Raw genomic sequence first — 18,390 nt, 5'->3', positions numbered from 1 at the left:
GGCTGGCGAGTGGGGTCGGTCAGCGTTTTGCTGAATTGGTTCAATTGGGAGGTAACCGAAACCTCGTGTGGACAGCCTGACAACAAACAAAGCAAAAGGTCGACAGAAGTTGAGTGTTACTGCGGAGAGTCAAGTCAGAAGAAAAAGTCACCTTAGCCCAACAAATGTTATTGCTATTGGGCGAGTGTTTCCTTACACTTGGCTTGTTATTCAGAATGTAGTCTCAACACCTTTTCTGCTTCTGTGGTGCAAATCACACAATGACTGATACTGATTGCTTTATTTTCTCAGTGTGTACCCAACTCTGGCGTTTGTTATTGCAGAACGAGAGGCTATGCTGGATCCAGGGGCTGCGGGTGGCTGGGGAGGGGGCGGCCGGCCGGCCGGGCGGGCCGTCAGGCGGGCGGGCGGGCGGGCGGGCGGGCGTGCTGCGCCTGCACAATCCCAATGTTGCCTTCCAAATCTTGTGGGGTCCGCTGGCATGCTGGAGATGACAATCCCCAAAAGTCTGTAGAGCAACACTTCATTGGCTGCAGCTGCTTGCACAAATACACAAAGATTGCTTTAGTATAGTAACATGAAGAATAAATACTGCCAAACATTTTTGTATTGCCTCCAAAGAAAAGTTTTCCAAATGAGTGCAATTTTGACTCACTGAGTCACTTTAAATGAGCCTCCAATTGGTGTCACGACAACTCAAACACACAAACGCCTGCACTGCAGCATGAAATCATGATGCACAAAGTCCAAGTTTTTTTTCCCAACTTTTATGCGCTGCAATTTCTTTTCTCCTATTGCGCCGCAGAGCAGGTTGCGCAGACAGACGGCCGGCCGGCCATCGGAGTGAGTGGCTTCATCTTCCTGGCGGATGTTTATCGCGGTCCCTCATGTCTGGACTCTCCGTTTACATTATTCATACGGGGGAGGGAGTGACTTCTTGGCCTTTTCCCCTCCTGTATAAAACCAGAAGTGCGCGTCAAAGAAAATACAGATGGGGAAGGCCAGCCGGTTCGCGGCGCCACCGAGAGCAAACTCCAAGTCGTTGTGACAAACGCAATCCACACTACCATGCCCGCCGCCGCGCTCTGCCTGCTGTGTCTGACGGCTACGCTGGCCGTGCTCGCGCGATCGGGTGTCTCTGCCGTGGGGCCGGTGGTCCGCTGCGAGCCGTGCGACGCCGCGGTGCTCCTGCAGTGCAAGCCCCTGCCCAAGGACTGCGCCGAGCCGCTGCGGGAGCCGGGATGCGGCTGCTGCGTGACGTGCGCCCTCGGCCGAGGGCAGCCGTGCGGAGTGTACACGGCGCGCTGCGGCTCGGCGCTCACCTGCCAGCAGCAGCTCGGGGAGAGCCGGCCCCTGCAAGCTCTGCTGGAGGGACGGGGGGTGTGCTCGAGCGCGCCGTCCAAAAAACTACACCACATCCTGGTTCCGGCGCAAAAACAAGGTAGGCAACGGCGCGGCGCGCGAGTGCGACACGCGAGGCTTGACAATCGTGAGTGTCATTGACGGTGCTCCTGCTCCTGCTGCTGCCGCTGCTGCAGCTCACTTTGCAATGCTTCATTATGACGTGCAGATTTGGGCTTGTTGTCCGGCAGAGGAGATAGATATCGCTCGATCCTTGCTTTCTTTTGCACCTTGCCTTTCTTTACCTCAGTAGTTTTCGTGGCTTAAGAGGCCACGTTTGACTCTTGAGGGAATTGATATTCAACAAATTCCACAGCAGTCAAATGTGTTGCACTGTGCGCTCAACCACCCGCAAACTTGATGTGTTTGCGCACGCTGTTGTGGAATGTGGCTCGGCATTTTAGCGCTACATCATCCCTCATCGCTGACAAGGCACTTTCCCCCCCCATCTCGCTACAACCTCAAGATATTTGGTGTGAACGAGCACGGCGGTGTTCACAGTGGTGAGACGGCACACACGCCACCAGCGTGTGAATACACACACACTTGTGTGTTTAGGTACTGCTGACGTCAAGAATCCAAATCTCTGTGTGCTTTTCTTGTCTTTGGCCTTTGGGTTTGGCTGCAGCAAATCTTTCACCCAGCAGCCAAATTGTCCCGCAAACACATCGGTTGGCCTGCGTGCAGCATCCATCCACCAGTCACACTTGCAAACATCACAACTCACATTACACAACTTGGTGAAAGATGAGGAAACTGCTTTTCTTTTTTTTACTGTCATCTCCACTGCGCATGACAAGGTGGCCCCTCATTGGTCCATTTGTAAGTGCAGCCGCCTGCAGGTTCCCAAATTGGTGTGCAGTCTTCTGTCATCGGCTAACATTGGCTTGCTCTATACGTCAAAGGCCCCGAGTTAAGCCACCATATGAATCGATGCTTTGCGAATGAAAACAACTCGACTTTTTTGCCCTTTGAGTCACACCGGATCCATTTGCAGCAGCCCAATTAAAAATGATATGCGTGGTCCTGTCGCTGGCTTTGGGCTAACTTGATAATGACTCGACCTTTGTGACGCTCGCTACAAATTTAAACGCGTGTGCAGACTTAAGTGTAGACCGGATCCCACATAACTGCAAGCCCGTCTTGTTGTCGTCTGTCCTCCTCGCTGGCCCGGAAAGTTTCCAGCAAACAAACAAGCAAAGATTCCGAAATAAAAACAGCATTTCATTGATGGTGCCAAACTTTGATGAGCCTTTCTTTTATCTTGCAGACAGTGGGCCAAATCTTGCCAACAAGACGGCGACGTTGAGCGCCTCGCCCGCTTCGCCGACTGTCAAAGGGGGGCGGAGCAGAGGCGCGATGGACCCCAGACAACCCTTGCACAACAAGCTAATAAAGAAAGAGCAGAACAGGAAGACTCACAGCTACAAAGTGGAGTCAGTGTCAGAGGGAACCAATATGGACATGCAGAACTTCTCCTTGGAGAACAAACGGGAGACCGAGTATGTAAGTCAAACCCAAGCAGAAATCAAAAGAATTCTACATCATTTGATTTGATTTAAAATGTGCAGGGCGGGCAAGTGTTCTATGCGAGTGTCTTTTTGCAAACACAAATCTCTCCATTTTGTCTGTGTGTGCAGGGCCCGTGTCGACGGGAGATGGAAAGCATCCTCAACGGTCTCAAAATCAGCAACGCGCTCAACCCGAGAGGCTTCCGCATACCCAACTGTGACAGAAGAGGCTTCTATAAGAAAAGACAGGTGACCCCCCCCCCCCACACGCCTTCTGCAAAACACACCTGTAGACAGACCCAGCACATGCCTGAGCACTTTGATGAAATCCTCACAAGTTCATCCCCCCCTCCTTTTTGCTGCTCAGGTTGCCTTGACAGCCACATCAACACTATATTATCGGAATGACTGCAACCATGTATTAGTGCAGTCGGTGCAGGCGTCTGACTCATGCCTGACAGGAAATGAGGTTGGTCAGGTGTGTGGTGTGGGAGCTGGAAGAATGCGGTTCTGGAGCGTGTGTGGCACGACAGGAGTGGCGCCAGCGGAATGTATGGATGGTGGTAGTTTTGGTGGAGGAAGCGTGGGTTTCTCTTGGTGAGGTGAAGAACAAATGGTTTTCTCGTCTGTGGTCCGGGCTCAGGCCACCCAAAGTCAACCTACTTGAGAAGGAGGAGATGAGGACACTCAAACGTGTTGCACAAATGGCAAAGCCAGCGTTGAAAAGTGGTGTCCAGACTAATCGCGAGAACTACTACAGTGCATTTGAGGACCCTTTTTCTTGTGTTGTGCTTTTTGTCCGCGGTATTGCATGGTGGTGGAGAGTAGCACGATTGGACAATCAAAAGGAGCTGCAACAGATCTTCAGAGAGATGCTATCGTCGTCGTATAACATCGGGCAAAGCGCCGTTTCATCCCGGTTTTGCAAAACAAGGGTCTTCGTTGTTCCTTCACTCCGTTCTGTCAACAAATATCCATCAGGAATGTGTCAGCTCCGCTCATAGTCTACGCGAGCGTGCCAAGCCTTATCGGCCTTGGCTTATATGGAGGCTTGCGGGGGTGCAGGCTCTTAAATCCATCCGAGGGAATGTGTCTTCACCATGTGCTGCAGATTTATGACCGGAAACGCGCTGAAAAGGAGACCGTGTGAACCGTCTAGAGTGACAATACTGTGAAAAGGAGATTGCACAAGGAGGGGGGGGGGGGGGTCTAGGAATGGGAGGGGCTGAGTTGAGTGAAGAAAAAAGGCCTAAGCTTACACTATGATTAACTGAAACTTCATCTCCAATGGTTTGAAACTGCTCAAATGTTTTCACCTTCACCGCTGCCGTCAACTACTCCCCACGAGGCTTCACCTCCGTCAGTTCCATCAGTTTATGCTCAAGTAATGTTAAAGGCCAAAGAGAGCCCCGCAAAGACAAAGATAATCCAATAACCTCAACGCTAACGCCTGCAAACCATCTTTTAAATCAGAAATCCTCAACCCAACTAAAAAAAGTAACACTTGGCTTTCTATTTATTTTTTCATTTTGTTCCAAATCACTTTTGGGCTGGAGCTACATAGCAGATGGAAAAAATGCCAGTTGCTCAATGTGCAGTTTGAATGAAGTGTCAATGTGCATCTCATCTGTGTGTTGCTGGTAATCCGAGTGCCTTGGGAGGCGTCTGAGCTGTGTGAGTCTACCTTGGCCAAAGAACAAGCTATTTTTAGCTGCAGCTAAATGAATTGCTTCAGTATCCCAGCCCAGCCCAGCCCAGGCCACGCGTAGCCTGCGCTGACCCATTCATTACAGCCATCAGCCTCGAAACTTCTCCCTTCCCGTCTGACTCTTACACACACAAACACACACAAAGACGTTATCTGCGCTATTCATTTTGGGTAGTGAGCATTGTGCCAGTGTGTCATCCATGCCGTCCTACCAATTCCATGATTGCACTCATCCAGGCCTTCCATCCTTGCTTCAGCCTGCATGCATGCGCTTGTGAATTGGACAACACTTTCAGAGTTAGTGTGTGTGTGTTAAGAGGAGGGGGAGGGGCGGCGGCCCGAGCATGGCAGCCAGGTGCCTGCCTGTGTGCCCGTTTTCTTCCTTCCTTCCTTCCTTCTTTCTTTCCTTCCTTCCTTCCTTGGCTCCGCGTCGCGCCAGGCAGGGCTGCCGTATTGAGGGGATGTGCGCAAATGTATGCGGCCACCGCAATCACTTTATAATAAGTGCCCAAGCTTTCAGACTGCTATTTTAACTCTGCTCTGTTCCATGGCCGGATTTTTAATTGGGCTTTTGTTCCCTGTCAGCCAGCCATGTTGGCTGTTTGTATCATGTAACATTCATGAGCTGAGCAACCAATACCAACATGTCTAAGAATATAATCGACAAACACCCGTTTAAATTTGGCCATTCGGTTATTTGTCATTCTGCGGGTCAACATTCGGTCTTGTAACACAAGCGGCCTTTATGTGGCCTTAATGATGCTGACTGCAAATACACATTTGTATTATTTCTCAATTGGTTTGATTTGGTTTGCTCGATTGGCAACTCCCAAAGCGTCCTCAAACTGTTTCTGGTTGGCCTCCACGTTTTGCAAAAGGCATGAAGACTGCTCGAGTGGAAAGTGAAAGGTAGCTCAGCAACCGGGCGATGCATACGTTGCGTACTACAGAATACTTCCTATCCCTCTTCGCTCTTTCCCCTTGACAGACACACACATTGAGTGTCATCGTTAAGCAGGGCAGAGCGACACAATGTTAAGCTCCTCTCGTCCGCTGAGTCAGGTCTAAAATAGAAGCCGGCCACAGAGTTGAGGGCACCTAAAGAGGCTACAGAGGAAGGGGGCGGGGGGCAATAACTGAGAAAGACAAGAGGACAAGGGGGGTGGAAATGGAGTTAATCCAAAAAGAAAAAAAAAAACTCAACGCTGTTAGCATCAGCCAAATGAAACATGTTGGGCCCAGACGGCAGCAGTCGTCGCTGCTTTTGTATTTGAACGGGGCCATCTCTTGACTACACCGGAAAGTGACACCTGCTCACAATCACGCAAAGCCTGATCGCGTGTCGCAGCCATGTTTCTCGAAAGGAATGCAAAAAGATATTGGCCACCAGGATCATACATAGAATTGTGTCATTCAATGTGTACATGGTGTTGGGCTCATAAAGTTGCCACTCTACAAAAGCCCGTGGCCATTTTATACGAGTGCTGAGGTGCACATGCGTGTGCTTGTATTTTGACGTAGCTCGGAGCTGACCTTACGTGCCTTTCCTCCATTTGGATTAGGCCAGAAAAATACGGTGGGGTTAGGGGGAATGACGCAAGCAAAAGTATTTGTGTGTCCTCGCTGCTTTGTGCAACAACATTTTGCTTGTATACGTACGTTTGGGTTGGGGGAGCGCGTGCACACGCCCTGGTGCACTCGCAGCCCATAATCATTTCCAGATGATTTTGAGTCCCTGCCAGACTCCCAGAATAGCATCATTGGTTTCCCCGCAACCCTCCAACTGGCCTTGGCAAATATTTTAGCAACAGCGTGTTTACCGTCACACTTTCTCACTCAGTGTTTCTCATTCCGAGCCTTCCATTTCCAAATGATGGAAAGAGATTGATTTGCATGTTGATCATGTTGTGAAAGCATCACTCACATCGTCTTGCACAATGCAGCACCCGAGTCTGTTTTTAGCATTTTACGGACTCTTCCGGACAAAAGTCTCGGGTCATACCACGTCGTCAAGTCACGAATCCGACAGGCGACACCCGTTGGTTTGCATGCTTTGGGGAAAGCTTGTTTCTGACCTTTGTCTTATTGGAGCTCTCCTGCATTAGCCTACTTTGGCCATGGAGATGTAGCCAAACTATTATTAGAATAAACACATCCACCTTTCAAGATGGACGTCCCTACCCGGATTATTCTTTAGCATGGGAACCCTAATCTGTTTTCAAAATATAGCCCAAAATGCTCGTGGAAGGATGGAAGGTGAGAAACATGTGAGATGTGTCAAAGCGAGGGAAACGCCCGCCTGCAGTCTCGCCTACTGTCATTGATGACGAGACTGAACCTTTGCCACCTCTTCTCTTTGCAGTGCCGTCCGTCCAAGGGCCGAAGGCGGGGATACTGCTGGTGCGTGGACAAATACGGCCAGCCCCTGCCCGGCTATGACGATGGCGACGACAAACAGTGTCACAACCGGGTGAGCCAATGAAGGAAGCGAGGAAGCGAGGAAGGCAAAGAAAGAGAGGGGAAGGGGTGCAGCACCTGCCCACCAAACTGCTCATCCATCACAACTACCTGTTTCGTGCTGAGTTCCTTCTCCAAGAAAACGTTCAAGCTAAAAGGAAGAAAACGTTGAAATGCCAAGAATTTCATCATCTGCACTATTTTTGCTAAGAAGGGAGAGAAATGAGGGAATTTTCCACTCACTTTTCAAGAACTCCTTTGTGACTGTGAGCCCCAAAATGCAGCGCCTCCGTATCAATGTTTGTCTGTCTGTCTGCCAACGTGCCAGCCCCAGTCTGCCGGCGCTCGTGTCCTAGTGGAATCGCTTGCAGCTCGTCTATGGCCGCATGTTGCGCAAGAAGGGTTTTCCCAAAAAGTCTTTGTGTCGATACTAAGCGCTACGTGGCTAAGCAAGCGGAGGCCTTATACCATTGGACGAATCAAAACAAGTGTCTCAGGGTCGCTTACAAAGAGCAGGATGATGGCACGGCACGGCAGGGCGTCGTCTTTCTATTTAGCGGAACTTCACGGCTGCTGCATCCATCTCGCCACTCAAGTGTTTGTAGCAGGAAAGAATCAGATGCAGACCGGATGGTGCCTTAAACATGACCTTTACATGCTTTACCGCCATAGTAAATCGATCTTGAGTATCAAATACACCCCTCAGCCGTACATATAATTAGCAGCAATTACAGCAATCAAAAGAATTAAAAATCAATTTCTTGAAATAAAACACCTCTTATTGAATGAAAGGACCTGTCTGAGCCACGCGGATCTACGAGTTCATGTTCAGTCTATGGCAAAGTATTATCAGCAACGGTGGCATCAGAAAATAGTCCAAAGCTAATGTTTGAGGCATCAGCAATTCCGTGATGAGCTTTTATCATGCAAGGAAAGGATCAGTGTTGCCACCACCTGGTCCTGTCCGTCCACGATCCTTCCGATCCTGTCCTGGTTCTGCTTCTCGTTCTTGTCCATCCTAGCGGTGCTGAGATCCCTTTTGTGGAAACCTTGCTGCCATCCTTTGGCCGTGTCTGTCCCATTTGTTTGTTTTTTGACCATAGCGCTCCTCACGTCCTGTCAGCGGCTTGTTGAAAGGTGTGAGCCCGGTGGGATTGGGTCGCCCCGCCGCTGGTGCAGGCTACCCCTATGCTACAAGCACAAGCACTTAAAGCACTTTAGCTGCACCTGTGCAAATGAAAATTGGGCCTATTTGCATCTGTGTACCTTTCCTAACAGGCAGTGTATGTTCAATTTGTGTACTGTAAGTCAGAACCTGGCCGAGCTGGGGTTGCTAGAAAGAAGGAGAAAAAAAAAACAAGCCGCACCAGGATTTTTGACGGGTGAGCATAGGGAAGGCCTTTAGAAATATTCCTTTCATTGCAACTATTTGCATTTTGATTGTTGTTGTGTTTCTTTGATCAAAGCTTGCCCATAAACGTGTACAAGGTGGACGCACGCGCTAGCAAAGATCGACACGAGCGGCCCGCTGGTGATGGAGGCGCTGGCGTCCCGGTAGCTCGCTCGCTCGCACGCACTTGCTCAAATAGAGAGACCCGAGCCCGGCGGTACTGTTGCGAGGGGAGGACAAAGAATCAAAATGTCAAAGCTATTTCCTCCCTACATGTGTCTTTTTGTATTTTCTGGCCACTCGGCAAACAGTTCTTCCAAATATGAACTATTTATCTGAAAAGATTTATAAGCTGATCCAAACTGTTTTTTTTGTGAATTGCACAGCAAACTCAAAACGCTTTTTGGGGAATGGAATCACTACTTCATGTTAACTTTGTAACATCCAGTTTCTTCTCTTGTTCCTTTTCTCCACTGGCGACTTTTTCACAACGTTACGTCTGCCTACGCTGCCATCTTGCCTCAAAGCCAGGTTGACACTTTTTTTTTTTTTTTTTACCTTTTTGCCCGCTGGCCATGTTAAGGATCTCTGTGCACAGTTTAAATGTCAGCTTGATCCTTCCAAGTTTATTTTTGGAGCATTTCTTGATACTAAACTAGAAACCTCACATGTATTGCATTATCCAATCACGAAACCGGTTTGCTTTGTATTTAATGTTGTTGTGTTTTTTTTTAAATAAAAGTTGAACACGTGTGAAAATGACATTTGAGTATTGCAGCACAGCGTCTTCGCTTCTGTGGAGTAACAAATCTGCCGCTTTTTCCCGCCAATGCAATCATTCCGTCTCGGAATGTGTCAATAAGGATCGAGCGAAGGTTCCATTTGTAAAGAATAAAAATAAATCTGTCGGTGCCAGGCGGGCTGGCGGCGGGCACGGGAGGCCGAAGCGCATTCTTGTGCCCGAGCGGGGAAGACAGAGTGGGTCAAAAGGTAGCCCTGGCCCCAGCTGGCTAAAGTTAACAGCGGCTCCCCTTTGATAGCACCACGCACAAGCCGGGGTTAAGTCATGTTTTTATTAAATATATCACCTTTGGGTTTCTTACATTACATCTCAATTACAAAAGTGAGCAAGCGGTCGGTTAGTCTCTTTGGAATTAATATAAACAATCCTCTCCAACAGCAGCATGTAGATCAGAAGAGAGGCGCCACTCGAGAACCACGACACGGTTCAAGCGCGGGACTCCTTCCACGTGGTCACGTGTTCTTATTCCGAGAGAGCGGCAACATACGAGGTCGAGTAGCAAGTCTTGTCGACAGACACACAAACACAATTGCGAGAGGACACATCAATACTGGAGGTAGGTCAATGTTGAAATACCCGTCTGAGCGGAGGTGCGTCAAAATGGCGGCGCCCGCGCGGAACCCGGCCAGGGAGATGTTTTTTGAGACTACGTCCTCGTTCCAATTGGACAGCTTTGCAGTCACTCCCAAGAGCTGATGCTGAGTCACATCAGGTCATGAAAGACATTTAAATGGCAGCAATGTAGAAAATGATATCAAAATATTTCAAAGCAAAAAAAAAAGTCAACAACAACAGCAGCAATCGTTGACATTTGAACGCTCAGTGCTTTCATTCTCGCTTGCTTTGTCACAAGCAAACCTCCAGACAACTTTGACGGTACAACGAGCTCAACTCAGCAATGGAGTTAGTCAGGGCCAAGATAAATATATACACATTGAACAGCCAATAAAAAAAAATAGAACAGTAACACAAAAATGTCATAAATACCAAAAATAATAATAATGACACAACAACAGCACACATTCAACCCAACTGAAATAAATAGACTGAAAAGTAAATACGTATCAATATTAAAATCTCCATTTTGAAAAACAAAAATAGACTCTTGCTCTTCTCTTTGGGACAGAACGGGGCGATGGCAGTCCCACAACGACAGTGTACCTGATTCAAACACCACCAAGGACCGGGTCAATAAATAAACAGCTATCAAAATGGAAAATCAGTGGCTCGCTTCTTTTTTCTTTGGGAGATTCTCGCTTAAGAGCACTCGGAATCCGCCGACAGCTCGCCGGAGCCTAAAATCTTCTTGCCGTTCCAGGAGTTCACGCACCAGCATCGTCCCCTTTGGCCATCCAGAGATGATTCGCACTGCGGACAAATCAAATCATTTCAATTGACCTTCCGCGTCAAAGGAAGTTCTTATACATTCATTTGGATCATGCACATGTTTTGCACGTGTCGCAGCCCACAATTTATTCTGACATTTTAATTCGTGTCGTTAGCGCAAGCGACTGCTGTAGAACTGGACTGCATCATATTGACAGCAAACTGTTCATGAATATTAAAAGAGCACTGAGTGGGAAATTGGTTCTGGTACCAACCTGCTTGGCCTTGTAAAGGCCGTGTTTGTCACAGTTGGGGAGGTAGAATCTGGTCAGCTTGTCTCCGAGTTTCTGTTGCGATTTGGCAATCTTCTCCAAGGCCCTTTGCAGCTCGATGTGACAAGGCCCCTGTATGGAGCAAAGCGGCGACGGGAGGGTTCAACAAAAGCCTCTCCACATTGGAGCCAGCCATCATCACGTAGGCTGAAAACCACCAAATGCATCCCCCTATCAAATAGCATACGGGCTCCCCCTAGCGGCAGCACCCATCTATGTACCATCTATCTTGTCAAACTTTTAGCAACATAATTCATTCCCATGGAGGAATTGACAGTGGCGTCCATAAAGCTGGGGAACTGCCGTGCTCACCTGCTCGACTAATTTCTTGCGGATGGCGACGAGTTTGGCTTTCATGCTCTCCTGTGCGTCGGCAGCCGCCCTCGGGTCGTATGGCTTATTCTGGCCGGGGAGGTAGTAACTGAAGCCGGGGTCCGAGACCACGGCGACATTTTCCATCTCAGCCTCCTGCTCGCCCGGATCTGGAGGAGGGACGTTGAATTGGATGAATTGAAACGGATGTCCGTGGGGAGGTTGAGAAAAAAGAGGAAAAAACGGCTGTGAGTGGAACAATCGGCTTATTTATTGAGCTGGATAAATTAGATCGTGTGGTAGGAAGCGGTTGGGGGGAGAAAAAAAAAAAAGGCCTACCTTGTGTCTGAAGCTCCGCAGTCGGTTTGGGCTCGGAGCTTTCCGTGCACACGGCTTGTCCCCGGGTGAGAGAATGCAGCGGTCGGGGGTCCCCGGGCTTCGGGCTGCACCTCAGTCCGGAGCCGCACGGCGCCGTGTAGATGCCGCACAGCTCGTCGGCCAACAAGGCGCAGGCGGGACAACATCCACAGCCGGGCTCCCTCAGCACCTCCACGCACCCGGGATCCACCGGTGGACACTGGCTCAGCCGCTCGGGAGTGCAAGCCGAACACCGGATCGGCTCCGGCGCCAACACCGGGGACCCCAGCGTGACTGTCCCTGTTGCCAGCACGGAGCACAGCGCTGCCACCACGACGTGTTTGACGTAAAATCCAGCCCAAAGCATCTCGAAGCCTTTTCCACTTCCACTAGGCAACGACACAAATTGCAGCGCGATCGAGTGAATGTTCAAAAGTCAGCCGTTCTACGGTTTCCCAGCCTATCTCGCCCAGACAAGTGTTTCCTTTGATTTGGGGGTGAAATGTCTCCGTGTGCATTGCGCGCAGCCCTATTTATAGCCGCCGGCTCGTGTACGTGTGTTTGACGCATCGGCGTTATGAATGATTTTCAGAAAAGAAGGTGTACTGATAGCCTGGCCTCTGATTGGCCCACCGACGTTCGGCCCGCCAGCTCATTTGAATACAACAATCCCGTCAATATTTTCTTTGGAATAGTCCCTGCTTGCTTGCTTGCGCATATTGTGCACCAGCGAGGACGCCAATGTTGTAGGCAAGGACACAGGATTTTCCCACACCAAAACAACTTGACTCACTTTATAAGGCTCCACGACAACAAAATAGTTGTCCTTTTTTTCTATAATGACTTGGATTTTTTTTTCACATGCAGATTTATTGTTGAGTGCACGGTGACGTGGTTCTTTCAGCGCCCGTGTGAAAGAGCCTCCTTTGTTTGGAGCTGCCCCCATTCATGGTGCGCTCCGCGATCTTTTTGACCATTTCCTTTGGGAAACTCAATACAGTAATGAGCGAAAATGCGGTTGCGCACGTCTGCTCGCAGTGCGTGCGTGGGCCTTTGAATAGAACACACTGGCTCCAATCTGAGAGAAAGACTGCATCCGCGCATTGAGTCAAAACATTGGTGTAATTGACGGTTCCCGCTTGGGACACACTGTAAAATGGAAATCCGCTCTTTTGCGTGAGCCTCCAAACCAACACAAGGCCAGTTGAAATGATCACTTTCCTTGTTTATGAATAGAAAAGAAGTCGGAGCTGGGTCGCGGTGACCTGACGTGTCCACTGGCACGTTCCTCAACGTGCACGCGCCTGCGCGCTTAGGGAAGGAAGAAGATGCTCCAACAGCTAAGCACAGCTCTTGCATGACCTCCCTCCTTCACGTCACCAATTCAGCTCACACTTGTTATTTTTATTTTGTTTTGTGTACAACACATGTTGTAAAATAACATCATCATAATTTGGCTTGTTCGTGGTGACGATGCCTGATGCAACAAGATTCCCGTGTGATTGGCTCACGCAACTTCTTGATAGGATTGCATCATCTGTCAACTGCTCACGTGAGCTCACGTTTGGATCAAGGTTGCAAGGTGCAGCCAACCTGAAGGCATTTTACACACATTGCCAATTCGGATGTTGTTCAATATTCCAACCTACGCACATGCCACCATTTACACGGGCAATGAAAACCGATTGACAATAATTCAACAAAAAAGGTCAGACAAATGGAAAAGAAACATTGGGAATGTGTTTGTTCAGTTCAATAAATGGCTCTTCCTTCAATTGAGTTCAGGGCTGGGCAACTATTTTTGCAAACTTTTGAAAAACTGGAACGCTAACCTCATCTATGTGATATTGTTCTCATGTATTTAGAGACCAAATATATTCTTTACAATAAATGACTTTGTGTGTGTTGTCAATGTTATAGTTAGGAGAGATCGTTTTGAAACAAAATGGTACATGCTCATAAAATTCAAATTTGACCCACTCATCATCATCATCATAGCTTGTCACACCAAACAGTTGGCCAACTACGGTGTTCTGAGGATATTCTCGATGGTCTGGGCGCCCGCCCTCTCCACACTCACACGACTGATCCGTATTCATGTTATAAGTGGGCCGAGCGAGGGTTTGTCCTTTTACCACCCACAAGATCACAGTTGGTTGGATTGTTTTGGCGTGTAATGTTAGGATCGGTCTCCTTACGGATTAACAGGGTCACGACGAGAACGTTCCTAACTTGCAACCCTAATTTAATGCAACTAGCAACCATCAACTCATATTAGCCACTCCTTATCATGCAGGGATCCCAAATATAAGTGACAAGTATCATCTTTGAGAGAGCAATGACTAGCCTACGTGAAACGACTTGACCAAATAAGTTTGAACGACTTTGCAGTGTACGTTTTTGTCACAACAGAACGGCTGAAAAGCAAGGACCCCCACAGGATACTTGAATGATGGCGCCATTTTCAGCAGGAAAAGAGGAATTTGCTAACACCTCTAAAGATCGACGCCGCTGCCGTCGACTGCAAACGGAATCGGCCAGTAATGAGCAATCGCGGCTCAGTTGGCAAATGTGGCGCGAGTCGTGACTGGTCGGCAAAAGGCAAACATTTTACGACAGAATATTTCTAAATGAGTCAAATATTTCTCATCAAAAGAGCTCTGAGTGCGCCGGAGGCCTCCGGGGGATGGCTCACGTCCACCTTGCCAGAGTTACACAAGATCAAAGGTGGCCTAAAGGGCTTGACACCAGTCACGAATACTGGACTCATGCTAAACCCAAGCTAACTCGACGACAAAAAATGACGAGTGACCACCGAGCGTGTCTTTCTTCCATTTGTTTTCATTTTGCACTTGGGCAAGTGGTGTGGCTTCATTTATAGGCTAGGTGTATTGTAATTGCATGAGTGAAACCTCAGATAAACCGGGATTGAAGAAGGAGACCACCCACCCACCACCCACCACCCCACCCATATGCTTTGTGTGAGTTGATGTGCTGCTAGGAGCAAGCACATAAATTAGATGATGCATGCATACATGCACAGCTGCCTAACCGCAAAGTTTTCAAACAAGTTTGTGCTTGACTCACCACTTGCTCTTCTGTCTCTCGTCATATGCCTTCAAAACAGAACCTTGTCATCTGTGGAGGCGGCAACTCAGCCTTAAGGACTCCAACTTGATTTATGGACCTGTGATGGCTGGCTACCTTTGTGTGCCATCGCATCCCGAGCGCTTGAGGAGAGCAGAGTTATCTCAGGTCAGGGGCAGACCTACATTTTATGTCCTCTGCTGGATGCCGGCCCAACCCAAAGCACGCGGCCGGGTATCGTCGCCGCGGGGTTTGTGTTGGGCAGACCGAGACGAGGGAGGATAGCTCTTTCGCATGTCACGTGATGTTCAAACAGCACTTGGCCTTGAACGTCCTGCGGCTGGAATCTTTACCTTAATTCCTGGACTACAAGGCCCACCTGAATATAAGCCGCACCACCTAAAACTGGGGGGAAATCCTCTTTTGTTTATAGTTAAGCCGCACTGGATCATAAACCCTATGTGTTTTCATGTTAAATATCCATATATGAGAATATATCATAAAAATCATGAAAAGTCCATAGATACGTTGCACTGGACTGTAAGCCGCAGGGTTGAAAGCTTGTGCAAAAAGTACCGGCCTATAGTCCAGAAAATACAGTACATTTGTCAAGAGTGCCCAGAAACCGTCTGTCTCATTGTCTCAGGAGACAAGGAGAGTACACACAGAAACGCGTCACTCTATTTCATTGAGCTTGATTCAGACCTTTGCACAGTGTCAAAAGGGGGATTTCTAAGTCGTATGAGCTCCAGGGGGTGTGTGTGGGGGGGCTTGTTTGAACCCACACCCACAAAAAGAATGCACAGCTGCATGAATACAGCACAGGGCAGCTCTGCAATGTTTGACATGTTCATAGGAACAAATACAATTGATCAATGCTGAATTGAGCTTGGTATAATTAGATTCTATTTGGAACTATAACTGAACCACAACTAAAAACAACCACAAAAGTAAGCATGACCGGATGTTTATATTTGTGACATAACAAAGTGTTGTGGATGTACAGCTGCTGTCGCTTGATCCCATCCAAAACAAAAATAAAAAAAAATGTTTGAGCAGTTTAGCAGGTGGCTGCACGCTAGGAATGGTATTGCTAATGCTAGTCCTGATGCTAACATAAGCTGTGCCAGCCTAGTCCTTCACTGGTTTCCATGGCAACAAGAAGGGACACTCTTGTTGTCTAAATTGTGGCTTTCCACCCAACGCAGGGATATCTTCCATTCTTATTTGAATGCCAAATTGGTTCAACAGCAGCAGTGAAATGGATGCATGGAAATGGAAATTCTCTCTTCTACTTTCCGTGTGACAGCGGATGATGCAAGAATATATCAGAGTGGGGCCGACGAAGCGTTCCCAGCGCTCTGTCTAAAGTGCGCCGCACGTTTGCGTCACGGCTGGCTACTTTCCTGACTTTGTGGCCTATTTGGAGAAATGAAGTCGGCATGCGGCAGGATGTTTTGATGCGTGCCTGTTTGTCAACTTTACAAATGCTTGTGAATGTGTGTGATTGCACACCTTTGTGTGGGAAACCCAGGAAGTGAGCGCTCCCATGTGCCGGCCGACGTCCATTGTCTTTGGCTTCCTTCGCTCTCCTTCTTCTCTGAGTGACTTTATGTTTAGCTGCGACGTTTCCTTCTCTCATTGTGCCGCTAATGAGAAGCCAGAGGAAGTGTGTGCCATAGCATGCTAGCACTTGGCAAAATCAACTGGATGGATGGATGGATGGATTCTCATGAATGACCGACCGACCGCCTTTGGATTTTGCACGTTTCCAATCCAAATCTAGTCCAGACATACAAGTAGGCTGCGCCGAGGTGTTTGTCGGTTGCACTTTGGAGAGCACACCACAAGAAGGGTCAAAGCGCGTCAAATCTTTGACAAATGGATGGATTCCAAATCATTTTAAGCTCGGCTACGTTGAGGCGATCAGTCAAGAATTTGAATTCTTTTCCACAATTCCGCCTTGAGCGCTTTACGGCCTTTGGAGAAGCATGTCAGATTCTGCCAAACATATGCGGCAAGAGTAGGAAAGACTGGGCCAGCCGCGTTCTTACACAACCTGGAGTTCATTGACCCGCTGTGTTTTTGCACTTGTGGGGAAAACAGAACGCAGCGCTCGGAGAATAACACTCGCGCTGGGGAAATCCTTGATTGGAACGTAGTGGGGAGGAGGATGTTTTGCTCAGCTAATCAAAAAAGGAGAGTTGCTGTTTGGAATATAATTCCAAGCGCCGCGAAAGCCGCTTGGGAAACAAACGACAAGCATGGATACACTTGCTTTGTGGATCACATTGGACAAACGCTACGTTACAACAAAACAGTCATAAGGGGAATTTATATATTCATTCATGCATTCTATTTGTTGGGACTTTATCTTTTGAATAAAATATAATTAGTGCCTTTTTCAAGTTTTCACTAAAACTCAGTGAAAACCTTTAGTCAAAAGGGCGAATATTACAAAAGTGTAGAATTGCCAATATGGAGTACAAACTTTCAGTGGTCAAACATACATACTGTAATTTTCGGACTATAAGTCGCTGTTTTTGTCATAGTTTGGGTGGGGGGACGACTTATACTCATATACATACTACATATATGACATGACACTTGTGTCAAGGAAAAATGGCAACAAGCGACGCTGAAAATACCATTTGAATGGCAGTGAGGAAACAAGAGGAAGCTACTATGTGAACATAGTCTGTACTGACTAGAAGTGCAACATTGCAAGCCATTGCAATGTTGGGACAATTTTGATGTCCCCTGCGCCCCATAAGCAAGTCAAACTGCACCCAGTTTCTTATCCTCGGGATCCAGTGATGCAAAGTCGTAAAAGCACAGCCAGTATTTGGTAACATAAAGACGTAAGCGCTCGCTGGGCCCTTGTTTTCCCTCCCACGCTTTAGGTCCAAATTCCAGCAGCACTTCCAGTAAAAGGATGTTATGACACAAGAGGCGCATTGGGAAAACTTGGCGAGGGAAGGCCGGAAGTAGTAAGACCGTCGTTAACATCCCTCTCACACGCGCTCTGACTGCTGATGGACCAACGGCCGACAAGCGCCAAGTCCGCGATAAGGGAGAGCAAACGGATAATTGTTTTGGCACTCCTCCGTCCAGCAGGTGGGAAATGCATACGTCAACACAAGCGCACATAAACTGTAGCGCATTGATTCATCCTATCTGTTTTGAGATTACATTTAATATCCACACAAATATTTCACATGATAATCGGTAGGGGGGGATGTCAAGAAAAATAAATAGTACCTTTTCACATTTGAACCGCTACAGTACAGATTCTCGGTACCTGCCAATCAGAACCGGTACTCGGGGGTATCTGTTTTTGGTAGTTTGGTGTGCGCATTTGCAGTGACAAGTTAATTTCATTGAGAAAATCTCAACGGTTTCATAAAAACACTTTGGTCAATATGATAAAACAAATGAATGTTTAGGAGCTGGGCCTTCCTGTGGCAGGACGGGGGGGCAACTCCGTTTGACAGACAAATACACACAGTCATTGTTTGGTTTTCCTCTCTTTTTCTCTCAGCCACAATTTGTTTGTGTGTCCCTCTCTGTGTACTGTATGTATGTTGATTCCTGACTGTCTATTTGGGTCATAACATAAAAAGGAGGATACAGTAAGTGCCCGTGCGGACGCGGAAAGTCCCAACGTTACCTCGAGATGAAACAAACAAACTCTCACATAGCAACAA

At 48.0% G+C, this 18,390-nt stretch overlaps 2 protein-coding genes and 1 long non-coding RNA gene across 4 annotated transcripts; 1 reads left to right on the top strand and 2 right to left on the bottom strand.

Annotated features, from left to right (window-relative positions):
• Positions 1-285: 285 nt before the first annotated feature.
• LOC147046773 (uncharacterized) lies at positions 286-1,496 on the bottom strand. The gene is made up of 3 exons (XR_015068016.1): positions 1,068-1,496; positions 656-953; positions 286-536 (listed from the first exon to the last, which is right to left on the bottom strand). It is a non-coding gene; the product is annotated as an uncharacterized LOC147046773 (long non-coding RNA).
• Positions 1,010-9,216, top strand: igfbp3 (insulin-like growth factor binding protein 3). Of its 2 annotated transcripts, XM_085927712.1 has the most exons (5): positions 1,010-1,441; positions 2,672-2,907; positions 3,042-3,161; positions 3,280-3,381; positions 6,983-9,216. In XM_085927712.1, the coding sequence occupies exons 1-5, from the start codon at positions 1,069-1,071 to the stop codon at positions 7,100-7,102; spliced, it is 951 nt and encodes a 316-aa protein (XP_085783838.1). In that variant the 5' UTR covers positions 1,010-1,068; the 3' UTR covers positions 7,103-9,216. The 2 variants fall into 2 exon arrangements, with proteins under 2 accessions (XP_085783838.1, XP_085783839.1); XM_085927713.1 differs by lacking the exon at positions 3,280-3,381.
• Positions 9,217-9,521: 305 nt separating this feature from the next.
• Positions 9,522-12,157, bottom strand: igfbp1a (insulin-like growth factor binding protein 1a). Its single transcript, XM_085928474.1, has 4 exons — positions 11,579-12,157; positions 11,240-11,409; positions 10,871-10,999; positions 9,522-10,637 (listed from the first exon to the last, which is right to left on the bottom strand). Exons 1-4 carry the CDS (start codon positions 11,961-11,963, stop codon positions 10,527-10,529), a joined length of 795 nt encoding a protein of 264 aa, XP_085784600.1. The 5' UTR covers positions 11,964-12,157; the 3' UTR covers positions 9,522-10,526.
• Positions 12,158-18,390: the final 6,233 nt, after the last annotated feature.

This window comes from Syngnathus leptorhynchus, chromosome 13, assembly GCF_054491065.1.
Source record: "Syngnathus leptorhynchus isolate UIUO chromosome 13, UIUO_Slep, whole genome shotgun sequence".
Classification (NCBI taxonomy): domain Eukaryota; kingdom Metazoa; phylum Chordata; class Actinopteri; order Syngnathiformes; family Syngnathidae; genus Syngnathus; species Syngnathus leptorhynchus.
Note: the sequence above shows the minus strand (reverse complement) of the source record. Positions and strands in the feature narration are given on the sequence as shown.